Source organism: Macaca thibetana, chromosome 4, assembly GCF_024542745.1.
Source record: "Macaca thibetana thibetana isolate TM-01 chromosome 4, ASM2454274v1, whole genome shotgun sequence".
NCBI classification, from domain to species: domain Eukaryota; kingdom Metazoa; phylum Chordata; class Mammalia; order Primates; family Cercopithecidae; genus Macaca; species Macaca thibetana.
In genome coordinates this window covers 166,220,079-166,238,334 of record NC_065581.1, presented here as the reverse complement: position 1 = coordinate 166,238,334, position 18,256 = coordinate 166,220,079, and the positions used below count along the sequence as shown (strand labels likewise).

At 51.1% G+C, this 18,256-nt stretch overlaps 1 protein-coding gene across 1 annotated transcript in view; it reads right to left on the bottom strand.

The window, feature by feature from the left end:
- Positions 1–2,226: 2,226 nt before the first annotated feature.
- The window catches only part of KIF25 (kinesin family member 25), a 68,111-nt gene continuing 52,081 nt past the window's right edge, over positions 2,227–18,256 (bottom strand). The window contains exons 9-15 of the mRNA XM_050787084.1: positions 17,673–17,747; positions 14,492–14,641; positions 8,673–8,849; positions 7,206–7,357; positions 5,150–5,332; positions 4,577–4,732; positions 2,227–2,480 (exon numbers count right to left, since the gene is read on the bottom strand). Coding sequence (XP_050643041.1) covers positions 2,311–2,480; positions 4,577–4,732; positions 5,150–5,332; positions 7,206–7,357; positions 8,673–8,849; positions 14,492–14,641; positions 17,673–17,747 — 1,063 coding nt within the window. The 3' untranslated portion in view covers positions 2,227–2,310. The remainder of the gene's footprint in view (positions 2,481–4,576; positions 4,733–5,149; positions 5,333–7,205; positions 7,358–8,672; positions 8,850–14,491; positions 14,642–17,672; positions 17,748–18,256) is intronic.

The following is an 18,256-nucleotide window of genomic DNA, read 5'->3' as shown; positions in this document are numbered from 1 at the left end:
GCCGGGATTACAGGTGTCACCGTGCCTGGCTAATTTTTGTATTTTTAGTAGAGACAGTGTTTCACCATGTGGGCCAGGCTGGTCTCAAACTCCTAACCTCAAGTGATCCACCTGCCTCGGCCTCCCAAAGTGCTGGGATTATAGGTGTGAGCCACCGCATCTGGCCTATTTCTCCATTATATTATAGTTACATCATTATATGGATTCTTTTTTTAAAAAAAGGTGTGCCCTGCTAGATTATACAATCCATGTATAATTTCACTTCAGGATAATCAAAGGATCCTTAAAAATAGGTGGTGGTACGAAATGGAGGCATGTCTGTGGGGTTCAGTGCAGGGCTAGGCGGGCTACCCACCTGTGGCCCCCGAGCTCGCAGCCAGCCTGTGCTGAGGGGCGCTGTCAGTCAGTGGGAAACACACACAGATTCTGAAGACTTAGTGTGGACAAAAAAATCTACAATATCTCATTAATGTCTTTATATTGATATCATATTGACTACACGTTGGGATGATCATATTTTTGATACACGAGATTAAATCTGGTCTGCGGATTAGTTTATCATCCATGGATCTACAGAGCTGTCATCTGTTCACTGATCATCTACCATCTCTCTACTACCTATTGTCTATCATCTCTCCCTGATTATATTAAAAACCATGAGTTGAAGCAGATGCCTCTGCTTTCTGCCCCACTATTGGGCTGAATCCTTTCCTGGCAGGGAGAGGCCCAGCATCTCTGTCTTCAGTGCATGATGCCCTGTGCACCTGCCCTCCTGGCCACCCTGACCAAAAACTGGACCCAGCAGCCTAGGCCGGGTCCCCATCCCCAGTGAGGCAGAATGCTCTGCCCTGGGAAAAGGAGTACAGGAAAAGGCCATTAGCACACTGGACCCTGAATGCCCCCTGCCTGTCCCCACCCCTTGCTCTGGGCTCCCTGGAAGGGAGGGGGTTCCTACCCTTCTGCCCGCCATGAGTCAGGGCCACCGCAGCTCACGCTCCTCACCTGAGCCGCACACGGGCACAGGTTTGCTTGGTTTGTGCTAACTACTAGAAAAGACATTTTACCTCTCTCTCACATAAACAGGATGAAGTAAAAAAGCATTTTCCTGGCGTTGAAACCATCTGAAAGCTACCAGCTGTGACTCCTCTCCAAAACCTGCTTCGCAGCCTATTCTCAGAGCCAAAATGATTGCTGATAGGAAATGGAGTGTTATTCTTGGTCTGTGCTTGTGACCCGCACCCCATTCCTCCGAACATGTGTTCCTCCTGGGACCCTGCTCTTGTACCTGCTGGGTCCGAGAGGGCACATCAATCACTGTGGGGCCAGTGGAAATGGGGGACGCCCCAGCGGCCATCCTTCCAGCAGAGGATGTGGTGGGCAGCTGTCTTCACCATCATCCCCTTGTGAGGCAGAGAGGAGCCCTGCGGTGGAGTGGGGCTTAAACGTGCCAGTCCAGCCCCATGGCATGGGAAGTCACAGGCCAGTCTCCAGAGCTGTTCCTTGTCTCCTTTAAGGCTCGCAACCCTCTGGTCTCACCTGGCTTTGCAGAGGAGGAAGCCGGGCTTTAGAGGCCAAGCAAACCACCCAGGGATGCAGAGCTGGGAGGTGGCAGAGCCACCATGGAAACCAGAGTCCACCTGGTCCTGGAGTCTGCAGTGGGGAATCCCGGGGGCCGCGTTTGTGTCAAATCAGATGACAGGTGAGGCTGGCCCCAGACGCCCCCTCCCTCCCTGACACAGCTCCTCACGCGGAGTGTGGTGGACAATCAAAAACAGTGGTGAAGAAAGAGGGAGCCCGGGGTGAAAGGAAAAGCACAAACTCGAGGAGGCAGAGGTGGCAGCTGTGTGTGAGGCCTGGGGGCTCTGGGGCCGTACATGCTCAGCAGCGCCTCCCCAGACTCACAGGTGGGGTCTGCAGTGGGCCCAGGCTGACCAGCTCCACCAGGAAGGAGGAGCTCCCACTGTGGGGCGCTCACGCCCCTGCCCTCCTGCCCACGGCCGTTCCTGCCGGCTCCCGAGTTTCCCGGGGCAGGGCCTTTGGGGCCCAGGGTGGCCTCTGGGGAGAGTCTGATGAGGACAGCGAGTGCCTGCTGTGACACCTGGTGGCCGCCGCTCTGCAAGGAGCTCCTCTGTGAAGCCTGTTCTGTGTGATCGTCTGGCAGCAGTTGGAGGTCCCATCCACGTTCATGAGGGTGCTTTGGAATAAAGCCAGGTTTATCGAGTCCACATGAAACCTGTTTATTTCTAAGCACGTATGCATTATAAGCAATGACAAAACACACAGTTTTAGGAGAAAAACTCATTAATGCGTTCAATCCGGCCTCCTCTTCCCCTCCATCTGGGAGCTGGGCGGCCTCTTTCGGGCAGGGCCTCGCTGGACTTGCCGAGCTCGGATCCCGAAACCCAGGCCCTGCAACGTCTGTGCCAGGTGCCTCTGGCTGGGAGAAATGCACAGAATCACCAGTAACTTTGCGTCACCTCCTTTAAAAAAGAAAAACAACATGCAAGCCGGAAAGAAGAGTGGCATCTGGAAGTGCCAACGTGCTGGCAACCAGGGCCCGAGAGGGGCAGCTGCAGAGAGGGCTGCCCGGCGCCCCAGCGGGAAACTGGCCACGTCTGGTAGGCTCCTGGGATGTGGGGTCTGGGGGGGTGAGCAGCCGGTCACTAGCACCCTTCGCCCGGGTCCGGGAGGGCCAGCAGCCGGTCACTAGCACCCATCACCCGGGTCCGGGAGGGTGAGGAGCCAGTCACTAGCACCCCTCACCCGGGTCCAGGAGGGTCAGCAGCCAGTCACTAGCACCCCTCGCCTGGGTCTAGGAGGGTCAGCAGCCGGTCACTAGCACAGCCCGGTCCGGGAGGGTGAGGAGCCAGTCACTAGCACCCCTCACCCGGGTCCAGGAGGGTCAGCAGCCAGTCACTAGCACCCCTCGCCTGGGTCCAGGAGGGTCAGCAGCCGGTCACTAGCACCCCTCGCCCGGGTCTGGGAGGGCCAGCAGCCGGTCACTAGCACCCATCACCCAGGTCCGGGAGGGTCAGCAGCTGGTCACTAACACCCCTCGCCCGGGTCCGGGAGGGTCAGCAGCCAGTCACTAGCACCCCTCGCCCGGGTCCGGGAGGGCCAGCAGCCGGTCACTAGCACCCCTCGCCCGGGGAAGCTGCAGGCCTTCTCACACTCCTGTGTCCCGGGAATTGGGAGGGAGGCATGAAGTCAGCCCTACGGGGTGAGTCTGCACGTGATCCTGCGGTGCGCTCAGCCCCCTGGGACTGCGTTTTCCAGAGCTCCCTCATGCCCACACCTGCTGCTCACGGCCCTGTGGCTCCCTCAGGCTCCACTGGGGCAGAGGCTGTGTGCCCAGGACTTCTCCTCCTGGGGGAATTCTGTCTCTTCCTTTTCTTCAGGACCCGTAGCAAGGGTTAAGCGGGACAGATGGAAACCAAAACCAACGGAGAAGGCAGGGAGAGCTAAGGGGAGGAAAAGTGCAGACCCCAGAGGCCAAGGCCGGGGCTCCCTGAGGGAACTGCTGGCTCTCGGGCACTGTGTGCCCTGTGGTGCCGCCCCTGAGATCACGGTGGGCTGTGCACCCAGCCTAGGTTGCCCCGTCTCTCAGTTGGGGCTACAAGCTTTGGAATCCAAGAGTACCAGGTGGTCTCTGTCTTAGAGGTAGAATCCAAAAATATGATTCTGTGAACAGCCCCGTTATTCACTGTGCGGAGGAAGCCAGTTTGCCATGAGAGGGGGAAATACCCCACAATGAGAGATAGGGATAGTGTCTGGAACATTCTGGCCTCCCCGAGTCCCGAGCACCACCAGCGGCCCTTCCACCACCTCCCAGGGTGGTCCTCCCAGGAAGGAGGAGCCTCCACTGTGGTGGCCACGTGCCCCTGCCGTCCTGCGGTGGCCGTTTCTCAGGACAGGGCCTACAGGGCCCAGGGCCACCTCTGGGGGACTCCACCTGGACCCTCAGCCAGGAAGCCCAGCCCTGGCAGAGGCCACCCTGCAGCAGCAATGCTTCCTCGGGTCCTCCCTTTCAACTGGTCTGGAGTCTGAGTGGGGGGAGGGGGCACTAACTGAGCTCCCCCGCAAACTGCAAAGCCCAGATCCAGCCACAGCTGGATGACTCTGCACGGAGGCTGCCTGTGCCCCACCTGGCACTGATGCTTCATCTGCTGCATCCAGGCTTCTGGCACCTGCCCCCAAGACCCAAGGAACTTGCAGCCTAAGCAGGTCCATACAGCTGGAGGGACCCACGCCACACACACAGCAGCAGCCTAGAGAGCCCTCAGCTGCCCTGGTGGACTCCCTGGTGAAGAGAGCGGTCAGGGCTGCCAGCCTTGAGAAACTGAGTCCGACCAGTAGGCAAGTCACACACAGACCGAACAAGCAAGCAACCAGGCCGAAGTGAGACAGTGCAGGAGAATGACCACCGTGCCACAGGAGTGCCAGCTAGCCACAGCGAGGGCACAGGAGGTGCAGGGGGTACATGGGTGGCCCTCGAGGATGTGCAGGCTGGACGTGTGTGCACGTGTCCTGGGGCACGTGGTGTCCCATCTTGGGGGATTTGGGGGAAAACGGTTACCGAGGCAGTCCTGAAGGAGGTGGGTGAGCCTGCTGTTCCGGTACGGGATGTGGCTGCGGTGCTCCGACAAAGCCCCCAGGACGTCTGCCAGGGCTGCAAGGCTGCGGTTGATGCACGCTGTCTCCCTCAGGGCCGACCCGGTCACCCCGGACACACCTGGGACAGGACAGGGACCGCCACGCACCATCACCATTTGCACCAAGAAAGAAGGCAGGAAAAGCAAAACCAGCTCCTTGGGAGGAGCGGCTTTCAGGCAGGTAGAGGGGAGGCCACGGACGGGACAGGCATTAGAGCGAGGGTCTTTCATGGCTCTGCTCACAGCTCAAAGCGAGCTCCTGCTGGGAACTCAGGTTTTCCCTTCCCAGAGGGCCAGTGTGAGGAACACGACTCTCGGGTTGCCGGGGTAAGAGAACCAACCCCTGAGAATGTAATGGGGATTTGGAACTCATCTGTGGAGGGGGAAACGCCTGGCCCGCCCAGAGCTTCCCAGGCTGCCTGGCTGTACACCCAGCTCCATCAGATCATAGGCTTCTGCAGCGTCCACCCCCCAGGGAAATGCCTGTTCCTGCTCACCAATGCACTCGCTGCCCGCCAAGTCCACGAGCTGCAGCCGGGCCTGCACCTGCTCCGCACGCCCTGCGGGGTCCCCGGGAACCGGCTGTGGAGCTGAGGCCCCTTGAGAAGTTCTGCGGCTCCTTCCTGCCCTTCCTGCCTCTGTTTGCTCCCTGGGGAGGGTAGCACTGCAGGCTTGGTCTGCTGCAAGGGGAGCAACGAGGAGGAAAACAGTTGCATGAACCCATGAGGCTGTGCTTTGCCTTGGTCAAGGCTGAGAAGCTTCTGAACTGCACCCTCCCGCCCACACCTCCCACCCAGTAAGAAGTGGGATTTCAGAAGAGGTCCAGGGGACAGTGGCTTCTCGGGGGGAAAACACAGCAAGCTAGAAAGCAGCTTTCTTCACTGTGGAAGGTTGAACTAATGCCTCATTGGCCCAAAGGAAATCAAATACTGCTTCTTAGAAAGACTTGATAACGATGTTAATTAAAATCCCACTCAGAAAATCTATGAGCCCTTTTAGAAATAAATTCTACAATCTGCTTGATAATCTTCCACACAAATCCTAACAAAAGGGCTCTTCATTTTAATGCAAATGTCTTTGTAGTGTGTTATTCCTACACAAACTTCTTAGGGTTTTTTAAAAAGCAAGATAACATTTACTCAGTGTGTAAAACATAGAAAGTACATACAAATTTTTTTTAAGGACATGAAATCCAGTCTTATTCCCACCACCAAGGGCAGCCACGCCTCCCCTGTATCGGGAGTGTTTTTGGTAGAGATTGTTGGTGCTCCCTAAACATCAGGCGCCTGTGCCTTGCCAGCCCCCTGCGGGTACAAGGCCCTGTGCCCAGCTGTGGCCTGCTCTGGGCTGCCAGGGGCTACTGTCAGCACGTCCCCGTCACCTCACCTTCCGTTGCCCGAGCAACCTTGGAGGTCACATGTTTCAAGTGCCACGGTGGGAAGACAGATGGGGAATGTTCAGCCACACTGGCCCTCGATACGAGTGAGAAATGGTCTTTCCTGTGTCAACCCACTGAGACCAGGTTTCAATGGGACTACAGTCTCATGTTCCGGCCCCAGACCCGTGGTTCTCCAGGTGTGGTCCCCGGAGCCGTGCTCTTGCAGAAACACACGTTTGGGGTCCAGTCCCAGCCCTGCTGAACCTGAGCATGGCTGGTGTCTGCTATTTGTTCCCACCACCTGCTGCAGGGGATTGGACGCAGCTCAAGTTGGAGAGCTGCAGCCCAGGCTTCACAGGCCTTTGTGTTCTTTCTGATACATTATGTAACTGGAATCATTTCATCTACTGCATAGTTTGTAATTTGGGTTTTAAACTGAAACTACACTCATTGTTTCTTCCATGACAAATGCATGTACTCCAAAGTGTATTATGCCCTGCTTTTCTCTCTGTGTTATATTTTATTTAGCAGAGTGTTTTCCTCCTTCCCATTCTCACTTTTTCTTCTCAGCCTGTGATCCCAGTGGCCTTTTCGGTTTGGGATGCAGATAGTGAAAAAGTGTGGCTGGTATTCCCATGCTGGGTCCTGTGAAAGGCCTTGGATGCTGCAGGCACACTGATTTTTCTTCTTCTCCCTTCTTCCTTCTTTTTTCCTTCTCCTCCTCCTCCTCTTCCTCCTCCTCCTCCTCCTCCTCCTCCTCCCTCCCTCCTTCCCTCCCTCCTTCCTTCCTTCCTTGCTTCCTTCCTTCCTTCCTTCTTTTTTTGACAGAGTTTTTGCTCTGTTGCCCAGGCTGGAGTGCAGTGGCACAATCTTGGCTCACCGCAACCTCTGCCTCCTGGGTTCAAGCGATTCTCCTGCCTCAGCCTCCTGAGTCACTGGGATTACAGGTGTGTACCACCATGCTCAGCTAATATTTGTATTTTTAGTAGAGACAGGGTTTCACCATGTTGGCCAGGCTGGTCTCAAACTCTTGACCTCAGGTGATCCACCCACCTCAGTCTCCCAAAGTGCTGGAATTACAGGCGTGAGCCACTGAGCCTGGCCTGATTTTTTTTTTTCTCCTTAAGTGGGTTTTTCTATTACTTGCCACTGACCAAGCACAAATGGTGACTTACCAGTGCTATCAGAACAGGCGGCTGTTGTTAGAGTCACTGTAATTATCAGGTGAGACCTGGAGGAATCCGCATGCACCAGGGTGGGGTGCTTTGCTCTGAGCTGCAGACCTCCACGAACGAGCTCCATCAGTTTTGAGGCGCTGCCAACAGCCCTACAGACAAGGCAAGCAGTGGAGAACACAGCACGGGCGGCCCCCCTTACCCAAGGCGACTTCCAAGCCTCCTCGGCTCCTCTCACATGAGCCACGCATGCCAATGGGGGACTAAAGCCAGTCCTGGGCACAACAAAACATGGTAAAGCAAACTTTTTCCTTTCGAGGCCTAACCAACCTATAGCATCTCTAATCGCTAACCCTGAAATAATGGACTGCTTCCGAACAAAATCAGAGGTTGCTAACCTTTTCAACATCAACTATTCCTTTATTTATTAGAGCCTCCAGTGACCATGTTTTAAAAGTATTTTGTGCATCAAATCTGATTTATGAAATAAAGGTTTAACCCATTTCCCCATGTTAGTGGATGAGATATGACTGCTAATCAGAGCTCTTAATCAGCAGGAGATAACATTTCCATCACAGCTGTCAGTCAAAGGCTCAAATTTCAGGTGACTTTGTGTGACCGTATCAGGGTTGCACGGATGATTTCCTTCAGCTCTGTGAAATATTCGGCATGGCTGGCGGCCCTTCCCTTGCTGCCTCTGGGGCCCAGGATGGGCAGCCTCTCTGGGCCCTTACTCGTGGGGAGGGTTCCTTTTGTCAGCTCCCAGCTGCACCCCCACTGGGGCAAATCCAGCACATGCATGTGGATTTGAAAATAGAGAACTTTGAGGAAAATACTTAATATGGGGGATCCTCACTTTTATAAGAGGATTCATTACATATTCTATGAAATACTGATATTTACAAGTGTGGATAAGTTCATCTCTCCTAGCCTGAGTGGGGTGGGCAAGTTCTTTCACCTCTGCAGGCCTGCTTCCTCATCTGTGAGATGGGATGATGCCCATCCAAGGTGCTCTTACGAAGATTTTTTCAAAGCTACGTTTGTTTATTTTAATTTTGATTGTAAAAATATTTTGTTTTTTTTTACTTTTATCTCTAACAGCTTTAAGATATTAATAACGTATGAAAATGGTATATGTTTAAAGTATACACCTTGATATTTTGATATGTGAATACACTGTGAAATGATCACCTATTCCAGCTAATTAACAAATATATCATCTCGACATAGCCAACTTTAAAGAAAGATCATTCTTACAGCAAATTGACAATTGTGCAACACATACAAAGCATGAAAACACACAAGGAACCATTCAGTGACAAGGAGCACTGACTGGGCCACCACGGCCTATTCTCCTTGGGATCCTTGGGCGTGGGGAGCTCGTTTAGAGATGTCCAGCCTCCTGACCACGGGGCAGGTGCCATTCTCACTCAGAGGCCAGCAGCACAGGGCAAGCGCAGTACTCACTCAGAGGCCAGCAGCGCAACCTCTGTTCGTCCGTCCTTGGCTGTCATCACCTCACGCTTGACCCCTGACACTGCTGCAACAGTGTCTTTGGCCAGAAGGTCAAAAATGTCATTATTGTAAACTTCCACTATGGAGACTTCAACCTTTGGGCTTCTTGAGGGATTTTCCGAAATCAGCCTGCGGGAAAACACGGAAGAGAAACTTACAGAAAGTCTCACAGAGTGATTTTCAGTGTAAGCCAATCACAGCTCCAGACGTCCTAGAGGATGCTCAGTAAGACTGCTGGGGTCCGAGCAGAGGGCTGCACGTTACTCACCCCAAGATCACTCGGGGAAAGGGGGTGTGCCATTTAGGTTGTAGGGTGAATAGGTGTCTTGGGAGCAGTTATTTTATCAGAGTTATATTTAAACCAACAGCTTTGTAACCAGAACACTGAGGATTCTAAATACACAGGGCAAAGAAGCCTGAATATCACATGGCTGTGGTCTAGAAATTACCATGCCCCACTGATCGATCACTGCAGACACCCAAGGCAAGGCGCAAGGATGTTCGGGCCTCTAGCACTTCTCCAGTGATGGGGTTTGCTCATTTTAAAACTTTTCCACTTCAGGGAAGCTTCTTTATTCCAATTCCACTTATGCCTTCCAACTGCAACTTTCCTGCAAGCAAGACCCATCAAACCAACTCCGGCTCCTTAAAAAACAGCTGCACAGCTGGGCGCGGTGGCTCACGCCTGTAATCCCAACACTTCAGGAGGCCGAGGCGGGTGGATCACAAGTCAAGAGATCGAGATCATCATGGCCAACCTGGTGAAACCCCATCTCTGCTAAAAATACAAAACTTAGCTGGTGTGTGCCTGTAGTCCCAACTACTTGGGAGGCGGAGGCAGGAGAATCGCTTGAACCTGGGAGGTGCAGGTTGCAGTGAGCTGAGATCCGGCCACTGCACTCCAGCCTGGGCAACAGAGCGAAACTCCGTCTCAAAAAAAAAAAAAACAAAAGCAGCTGCACATCTTATTTTGCTCCACGTTTTAAAGAACTATGTGCTGACTGTAGGAATGTTTTTGAATAAAGATACTACAGAGAGAGAGAGAGAGAGAGAGAGAGAGAGAAAGAAAACTGTAATCCCACAGCAAGAAAAAGGTGAGCGCTAACCCTGGATTCCCTCCCTTCCTCTCTCCTCCCTCCGGCTTTCTGGTTTGTCTCTGACAAAACTCCCCTTCCAACCTTGTCACCAAATAACAAAGGCCTCTTTCTGTCTGCTGGAGGTGGCTGCCTCCCTACCACATGCAAGGTGATGTCAATCCCACGGTGAGCATTGTGCTTTTCTTGTTCCTAAGGCTATTCTGAGAACTGGGCGAGAAGTCCCGAGTGACAGGGTGCTATCTGTACTCGAGGGAAAATCCAGTTGGGATGTTTCCCACCCAGGCGCTGCCAGGCTGTTTTTTCATCCAGATCTAGAGGAGTTTTGTCTTCTAATGATAAACAGTAAAGAAAATGATGAAGACTAAAATGAAAGAGAAAGTAAGTAAAACTCTTAAGGTAAAAATCATTATTGGCAAAGCATCAAGATTTGGATTAGGTAGGTTCAGCACTGGGGTTAGGTGAGAACACTCTGAGAAGAGTGTGTGCAACAGTGAAAAATGAAGTTAGCTACAGATTTTATTTTACTTTATATTTATTTATTTTTTTGAGACAGAGTCTCGCTCTGTCACCTAGGCTGAAATGCAGTCACATTCTCGGCTCACTGCAACCTCTGCCACCCAGGTTCAGTTGATTCTCCTGCCTCAACCTCCTGAGTAGCTGAGATGACAGGTGCCCGCCACCATGCCCGGCTAGTTTTTGTATTTTTAGTAGAGATGGGGTTTCGCCATGTTGGCCGGGCTGGTCTCGAACTCCTGGCCTCAGGTGATCCACCCGCCTAAGCCTCCCAACGTTATGGAATTACAGGTGTGAGCCACTGTGCCCAGCCTAGAGTTTTTACATTCTCCTCCTCTCCACACGTTAGGTAAAAATGCACCACATAGCCAGAAACTTAACCTCCACACTTGGGCCCATCCTTTATGTGACAGTTTGTTCTTTGAGTGTCGCAAAACCTAACTTAGAAATTTCTCAATTACATAATACCGAGGAGTTAATTTGAGAGATTTCCCACAAGTCATTATTGGGCTGTTGACTAGATTCTAGGGACAACGGTGAAAACCACAAGCTTCAGTCTTAGCCTTTAAGCAGCAAAGTGTTGAGAAGGAGACACACAGGTAAAGGACTCTGGGTCCTGCGATGAATGGGTGTGATTCAAATGCACCGGCAGCTTCCCCGACTCTCTGGGGTGGGGAGGGGCAGGGCCATGCTTTGTCTCTGCCATCTTTTCCTGCCCATTTCCTACTGGGTCATAATTACCCATTACCACTCTAGACTTTTTAAAAGCAGAAAATTGATCACATGCACTTTTGGATCCCTTGTGCCTCTGACGGTGCGTAGCAGGTAGAGAAACACCACACACTCCTGTTGATAAGGATGACAGCGGAGACCAGTCGGGAAGGAGGCGGTGTCAACAACCAGGTTTAGAAGGAAGGAGAGGGACGTGCAGAGCCAAGGAATCCAGGCAGTAGCATTTTATTTACTTTAAAACAACAGGAAATGGCTTCTCTGGTGCCTTCAGCAATCTAAGAGTAGCGGTTTTCAGGGTCAAGGGTTCCTGTAAACTATCTCTGACATCAGCACTGACGTCACTGTGGTTGTGTATCATTTTGGGCAGAGGGCCGTTTGCAACTTGAGTCACGAACACCCAAGCTCACCCCCAGCCCTGGCCCAGCGCACCCCTCTCCAGGTGTGGATGTGACGAGGGAGGACACGGTCCGTGTCTGCTCGGATTCTCGTTTCTGCAAATGAGGAAAGAGAGGTACAGGGAGAGTAGGGCCTTGCCCGGGGCCATTCACTTGGAAGAGCAGAGATCTGAGACTCAGACTGAGGGATTCCAGTGCCACAAATCACTGTGCCCTGGAGGGAGACGCACAGCACCCGAGGCTCAGAACAGCAAAACGGAAAAACCATTTTAGAAAGGAGGCGACTGAAACGCTTGCCAGTTATGCGATGGGCCCATTGGCAACGCTGATTATCCGGTTTCCGGAGAGGCCCAGCCGACTGGCCATGGTCCTGATGGATCTTCCCCAACATTTTTAGGCAGCTAACAGCCCTTCCCAGCGCTCCCTCAGCGCAGTTCCTGCCCCGCAGCGCCGCTCCCACCCCCTCGCAGCGCCGCTCCCACCCCCTCGCAGCCCTCTGCCATCCTGGGTATGCTTCCATAGGTCAAAGTATGAGGCCTGCTCTCACTGGCTGTGCATCCTGCCTCTCTAAGCCCAGCTGAGGGTGGAAATGGCCTTGGAAGCAAGCATGCAGCTCAGGCTGGGAACACTAGGAAGTCCACCTCTGGGACGTGCTGCCTGGCCACATTGCCTCGTTCCACCACGGTGTCCCCGCTCTCACAGATGAGAAGAAACGCGGCGCGGGGTGGGGAGGGAGTCTGGAAACTCCCACCATTCTCTCCCACTTTCTACCTCAGTTCCCCAGTGCTCTTGCCTGAGCCTTAAAGTTTCTGGAACTTAAAGAGTTTGCTTAGCAGAAGGAAAAATGACTGGTCGAATATTTAATGACATGCACAACTCATGCAAGCTCAAACTCCTGACCTCGTGATCCTCCTGCCTCGGCCTCCCAAAGTGCTGATGTGTCCGGAACTGGTAGGTTCTTGGTCTGACTTCAAGAATGAAGCTGCGGACCCTAGCGGTGAGTGTTACAGTTCTTAAAGATGGTGTGTCTGGAGTTTGTTCCTTCTGACGTTCGGACGTATTTGCAGTTTCTTCCTTCTGGTGGGTGCGTGGTCTCACTGGCTTCAGCAGTGAAGCTGCAGACCTTTGCAGTGAGTGTTACAGCTCAAAAAGACAGTGTGGACACAAAGAGTGAGCAGCAGCAAGATATATTGTAAAGAACAAAAGAATAAAGCTTCCACAGTGTGGAAAGGGACCTGAGCGGGTTGCCACTTGGCGATAGGCGAGTCTCACCGCTTGGCAGTACTCTGTATCTAGCTAACCTAGTGGGGACTTGGAGAACTTTTCTGTCTAGCATTCTGTGTCTAGCTAAAGGATTGTAAATGCACCAATCAGCACTCTGTGTCTAGCTTAGGGCTTGTAAATACACCAATCAGTACTCTGTGTCTAGCTCAAGGTTTGTAAATACACGAATCAGTACTCTGTATCTAGCTAACCTAGTGGGAACTTTGAGAACTTTTTTGTCTAGCACTCTGTGTCTAGCTACAGGATTGTAAATGCACCAATCAGCACTCTGTGTCTAGCTCAGGGATTGTAAACGCACCAATCAGCACTCTGTCAAAATGGACCAATCAGCTCTCTGTAAAATGGACCAATCAGTTCTCTGCAAAATAGATGGATCAGCTCTCTGTAAAATGGACCAATCAGCAGGATGTGGTGGGGTCAGATAAGGGAATAAAAGCAGGCTGCCCCAGCCAACAGTGGCAACCCGCTCGCGTCCCCTTCCACACTGTGCAAGCTTTGTTCTTTCGCTCTTTATAATAAATCTTGCTGCTGCTCACTCTTTGGGTCCATGGTGCCTTTATGAGCTGTAACACTCACCGCGAAGGTCTTCAACTTCACTCCTGAAGCCAGCGATACCACAAACCCACCGGTAAGAGCACACAACTCCAGACACACTGCCTTTAAGAGCTGTAACACCCACCGCAAAGGTCTGCAGCTTCACTCCTGAAGTCAGCGAGACCACGAACCCACCAGAAGGAAGAAACTATGGACACATCTGAAGGAACAAACTCCGGACACACCATCTTTAAGAACTGTAACACCATGAGGGTCCACGCTTTGTTCTTGAAGTCAGCGAGACCAAGAACCCACCAATTCTGGACACACTGGAATTACAGGTGTGAGCCACCGCACCCAGCTACTGAAATGACTTGTTACTATTTTTTTTTCTAGGACTAATTTTGTTGGTGAAATCATGACACAGGCAGTGGGTCTCTTTCGAGAATGTGCTAAAGGGTCGGGAGCATCTTCGCAGGCCATGTTGGCTGGACCCCTAAAGATAAGTGGATGCATACACTCCTGATGGCGGCAGGAGGAAGGGCGATGGAAGAATGGGAGTTTTCCCTCTGTGTTTCCCATTCCAGGACAGAAAACTTCCATCCCCCACCATCCCCCACCTCCACCCCTACCTAGGAAACCCTCTAACTCGGGATCTCTTTCAAGAAGTTTTGTCTTAGCCAGGCACGGTGCCTCATGCCTATAATCCCAGCCCTTTTGGAGGCCGAGGCGAGTGGATCACCTAAGGTCAGGAGTTTGAGACCAGCATGGCCAACATGGCGAAACCCCATCTCTACTAAAAATACAAAAATTAGCTGGGCGCGGTGGGGCAGACCTGTGATCCCAGCTATTGGGGAGGCTGAGGAGGGAGAATCGCTTGAACCCAGGAGGCAGAGGTTGTAGTGAGCCGAGATCGCACCATTGCACTCCAGCCTGGGTGACAAAGCAAGACCTTCTCTCTAAAAAAATTAAAGATTCAAAAAAGTTTTGTCTTAATGATAGAATTTGAACATAATTTCATCACAGGAACTGGTAGCAATAATGCCCAGAAGTATGGAAGCGCTTGGTAATGTTGAATGTATCTGATGAGGTTATGGGGTTTGACCACCTTCTTCAAAAAAAAGTGGTAATAATTTTTGCCGTGTGATAACCAAGGTGCTGACTGCCTGGCTTCCCTGCCATATTTCTCTGCCCCACTCATCACCATCAGCGGTACCTGAAGAGCTCCTCAGCTGCTCTAGGGATAATTCCTAAGTCACTCTGTGGGTCAAGCGGCAACACAGGGCCGTCGTCCGAATGGGGTCCCAACATGGTATAGCTCTTCCCGCTGCCCGTCTGTCCATACGCCATAACACAAACATTGTACCTAAAATTCAGAGCAGATTCAGTCCAGCAAAACACACAGAGGGCTAGTGCCAAGAAGATTCCAGGAAAAATTTTCACTTGTCTGAGAAACTTCAATAAATTTCATTCCCTATTCCCCTGTTACTCCATTTCTTATAAATTACGTTTTCATTTAACCACAACTATTTTTTTTGCATAATCCATCCTGGTTGCTATCTTGTTGTATGATATTGGATTAAACGGTATTTGCACTGACACACACACACAGCGTGGGTTCACCCTTCCCTGTTTCTCCTGGGCATTTCCATCTCCCCGTTCTCCAGCTCAGCATTCATACAGGGATTCTGGCCTTAGCAAGGCCTTCCTAAATCCGCATACCTTCACTGTAACTATCTTTTTTTTTTTCTCGAGACGGATTCTTGCTCTGTCACCCAGGCTAGAGTGCAATGGCTCAATTTTGGCTCACTGCAACCTCTGCCTCACAGATTCAAGCGATTCTCCTGCCTTAGCCTCCTGAGTAGCTGAGATCAGCCCAGCTAATTTTTGTATTTTTAGTAGAGACAGAGTTTCGCCATGTTGGCCAGGCTGGTCTCAAACTCCTGGACTCAAAGAATCTTCCTGTTTTAGCCTCCTAAAGTGCTGGGATTACAAGCATGAGTCATTTTTGTATACGTTTTCATACAAAAACTATTTTTGTACTTTGTAATTGGAAGGGACTTTGAGGTGCTCATGTCCACAGTCAATCCACATGTGCTGAGGTGCTCTCTGTGACAGTAGCACCTGCCGCCTCTTGGCCCCAAGACCCTCGATTAGCTGACTGCAGCTTATTTCAGAGAAGATAAGAGCTACCAACACATCCCCACATTTCCTTCCAGTTGTGCTGTTTAGCCCAAAGTATGAATGGGAGGATCGGAAATATTTGGAAGACTATTTAAAATAAGTATGATAGAAAATCATCTCAGTCATGATGTTGAAGATGTTCGTGGTTGTAAAGGTGTGGGTCCACCTGGCCTGATGCTAAGTGGGTTCATGCCTCAGAGCAGGATCTCCAGCCCTGACCCCTCATCCAAGTCACCTGGGGACATTCAGCAAGTCCTGCACTCAGAAATTCTGACTTAACTGGTCAACTGTGACTCCGATTTATCAATACCGGTTTAACGTGGTGTATCCACCACAAGTCAAACAAATAAAGGTTGTTGTTTTGACAAAATGATTGTGAGACAGTGTTCTCATTGACTGCCATCTAAATCGCCCCTAGAACAGGATAGGAAAAGCAGCAGAGCCCAGTCCTGGGGCTGACCGTTCGAGTCACTAGGGTTGACTGTTACATTCCAGCCGCAAGAGCCTGGAAACCACATGCTCCCGCCAAACTGATGAGGCCTCTCCGTTACCATCCTGTGAGTTTTCCTTCCAGGATTAAAAAGTCTCAAGGCATGCATAACAAAACCCCACTACAGGCTACGTCTCTTCCGGCTTCCCCGAATTCATTTACATGCATTTCTTTGTGTGGAGAATATCTTTGACCACAACAGATAAATGGGTTCTTACAGGGGTCTTTCAACCATTTAAGAATGTAGAGTAAAAGGAAACTTCCTGAAGAAGGAGGCTGTAAACCAGAAATACAATTCTAAGGGCCCCCAGCCATCTGAATGGACTTCCTCCTTGGCCAGGGCACTCTAAAATTTTATCTCAGAGTCTGGTTCAGGCCACGACAGGAAGTGGGGGCCAGACAAGCTTCATGATATCCTCCAGCGTTAACATTGACACAGACCTTACATCTGACAAGAAACATCTATGATCTGTTCTCTGAAGCTGCCACATAAAGGCTTCCTCTGCAAATAAGAACTTTAGTCTCCATAATCCTTTACCTTAATCCAGACATTCCGGAGCCAATGTATTTCTTAAATGAACTGGATTGAAGTCTCATGTCTCCCTGAAATGTATAAAACCAAACTGTGCCCAACCACCTTCGGCACATGTTCTCAGGACCTCCTGGGCTGTGACCTGGGCCACGGTCACTCATATTTGGCTCAGGATAAATCTCTCCCAATATTTTACAGACTTGACTCTTTTTGCTGACAAGACTCAGAACTTAAACTAACTCCATCTGTTTTGCGTTATCCTGGAAAGGCAGTTCTGGCAGTGATCACTGTGACCACGATGTCTTTCTTATTTCTGGAATCTGCTTACTTAAAAGATGCCTATTTGAAAGGAGACTCCCCTATCATTTTCAAAACCATTTCTTCAGATGGGTATAAAAATTCCAGCCTTCTGGAGGAAGAGTTGAAGCAGCAACTGCATCATGATTGGCAGAGCGGCCCCGCGTGCGTGCGCGGTCAGACGCAGGAGCTTCCTGAGTTGACCTGCTGGTCGGATCATGCGCCTTTGGGGCGCGCAGCACACTGTGTAATTGCAGTTTCTGGGTCCTTGAGGTTCCTTGCGGTTGGCTGTGCAGAAGCCTTTGCTGGACAAATGCAAGTAAGTCTTCGTCAGGAACTTGACGTGGATTTCTGCCAGAAAACTGAGATTCTTCAAAATGCCCGGAGTGGAAACTATGGGCTTAAGGTGTCTCCATTAAGTAAAAAAATATTCTTCATTCCTAAATTACGACCCGCTGCCTTTGACATCAGTGGTTGTATATTGCAAGAATAGAAGGCTGATTCCCAGAGGGAAAAGTCCCTAAATCTGACGTTCACATTCCTTACAGATTTTTTTTTTTTTTAATTCTGAAATATAAAAGAATCCCAGAGAGAATGGCAGCTGCATTCACAGGCTTAAGCCCACATACAATGTAACTAAAATGGAGTTTGGAATCCCAGGTGGATATACTCATTTAACAAGCATTCTCCAAATCATTCTTACTGCTTTTCCCAGGGTGTGGAGATAGTCTCCATGGATGCAAGCGGAGTCCACGCTGGGTGACCCATGGACATGCTCTGCAGTGCTGTAAAAGGCTCAGACTCTAATGCGACATTCTCACTCCACAGCACAATGAAGCTTCTTTATATTCAAATGTAACTATGATAACTGGCCTTCAAAGTATTTTCACTCACCCATCCAAGAGAGACGTGAGTAGGGGACACACATCTCCAAAGACCGCACTCTGAGACTCTGCTGGACCATAAACCCTGAGAGACAAAGGGAAAATACTGCATTAATAGAAGAAGCAGAAAGCTACTATAGCATATGCAGACTCAGAAACCTGGGAACACAATACCCCCGTGGACTTCCCATCCCCGCAACACCGTCGGAATTCTTCAACAAAAGATTAATCTGTGTTATTTTTCAAGATAACAGAGGTTAAGAAAAAGATACTACTTTCTGCTATGAAAATGTAATAAGCATAAATGAAGTGACAAATGCTTGCAAGATAGGAGGGAAGGAAAGGGAGGGGAGGGGGAGGAGAAAGGAGAGGGGAGGAGAAATCAGAGAGGAGGGGGGGGGGGGGAGGAGAGAGGAGGGGGAGGGGGAGGGGAGGGAGGGGAGGGGGAGGGGGGAGGAGAGAGGAGGAGGGAGAGGAAGAGAGAGGAGGAGGGAGAGGAGGAGAGGGGAAGGGGAGGGGAGGAGAGAGAAGGGGGAGGAGAGAGAAGGGGGGAGGGGAGGAGGGGGAGGGGAGGGGAGGGGGGGGGGGGGGGGA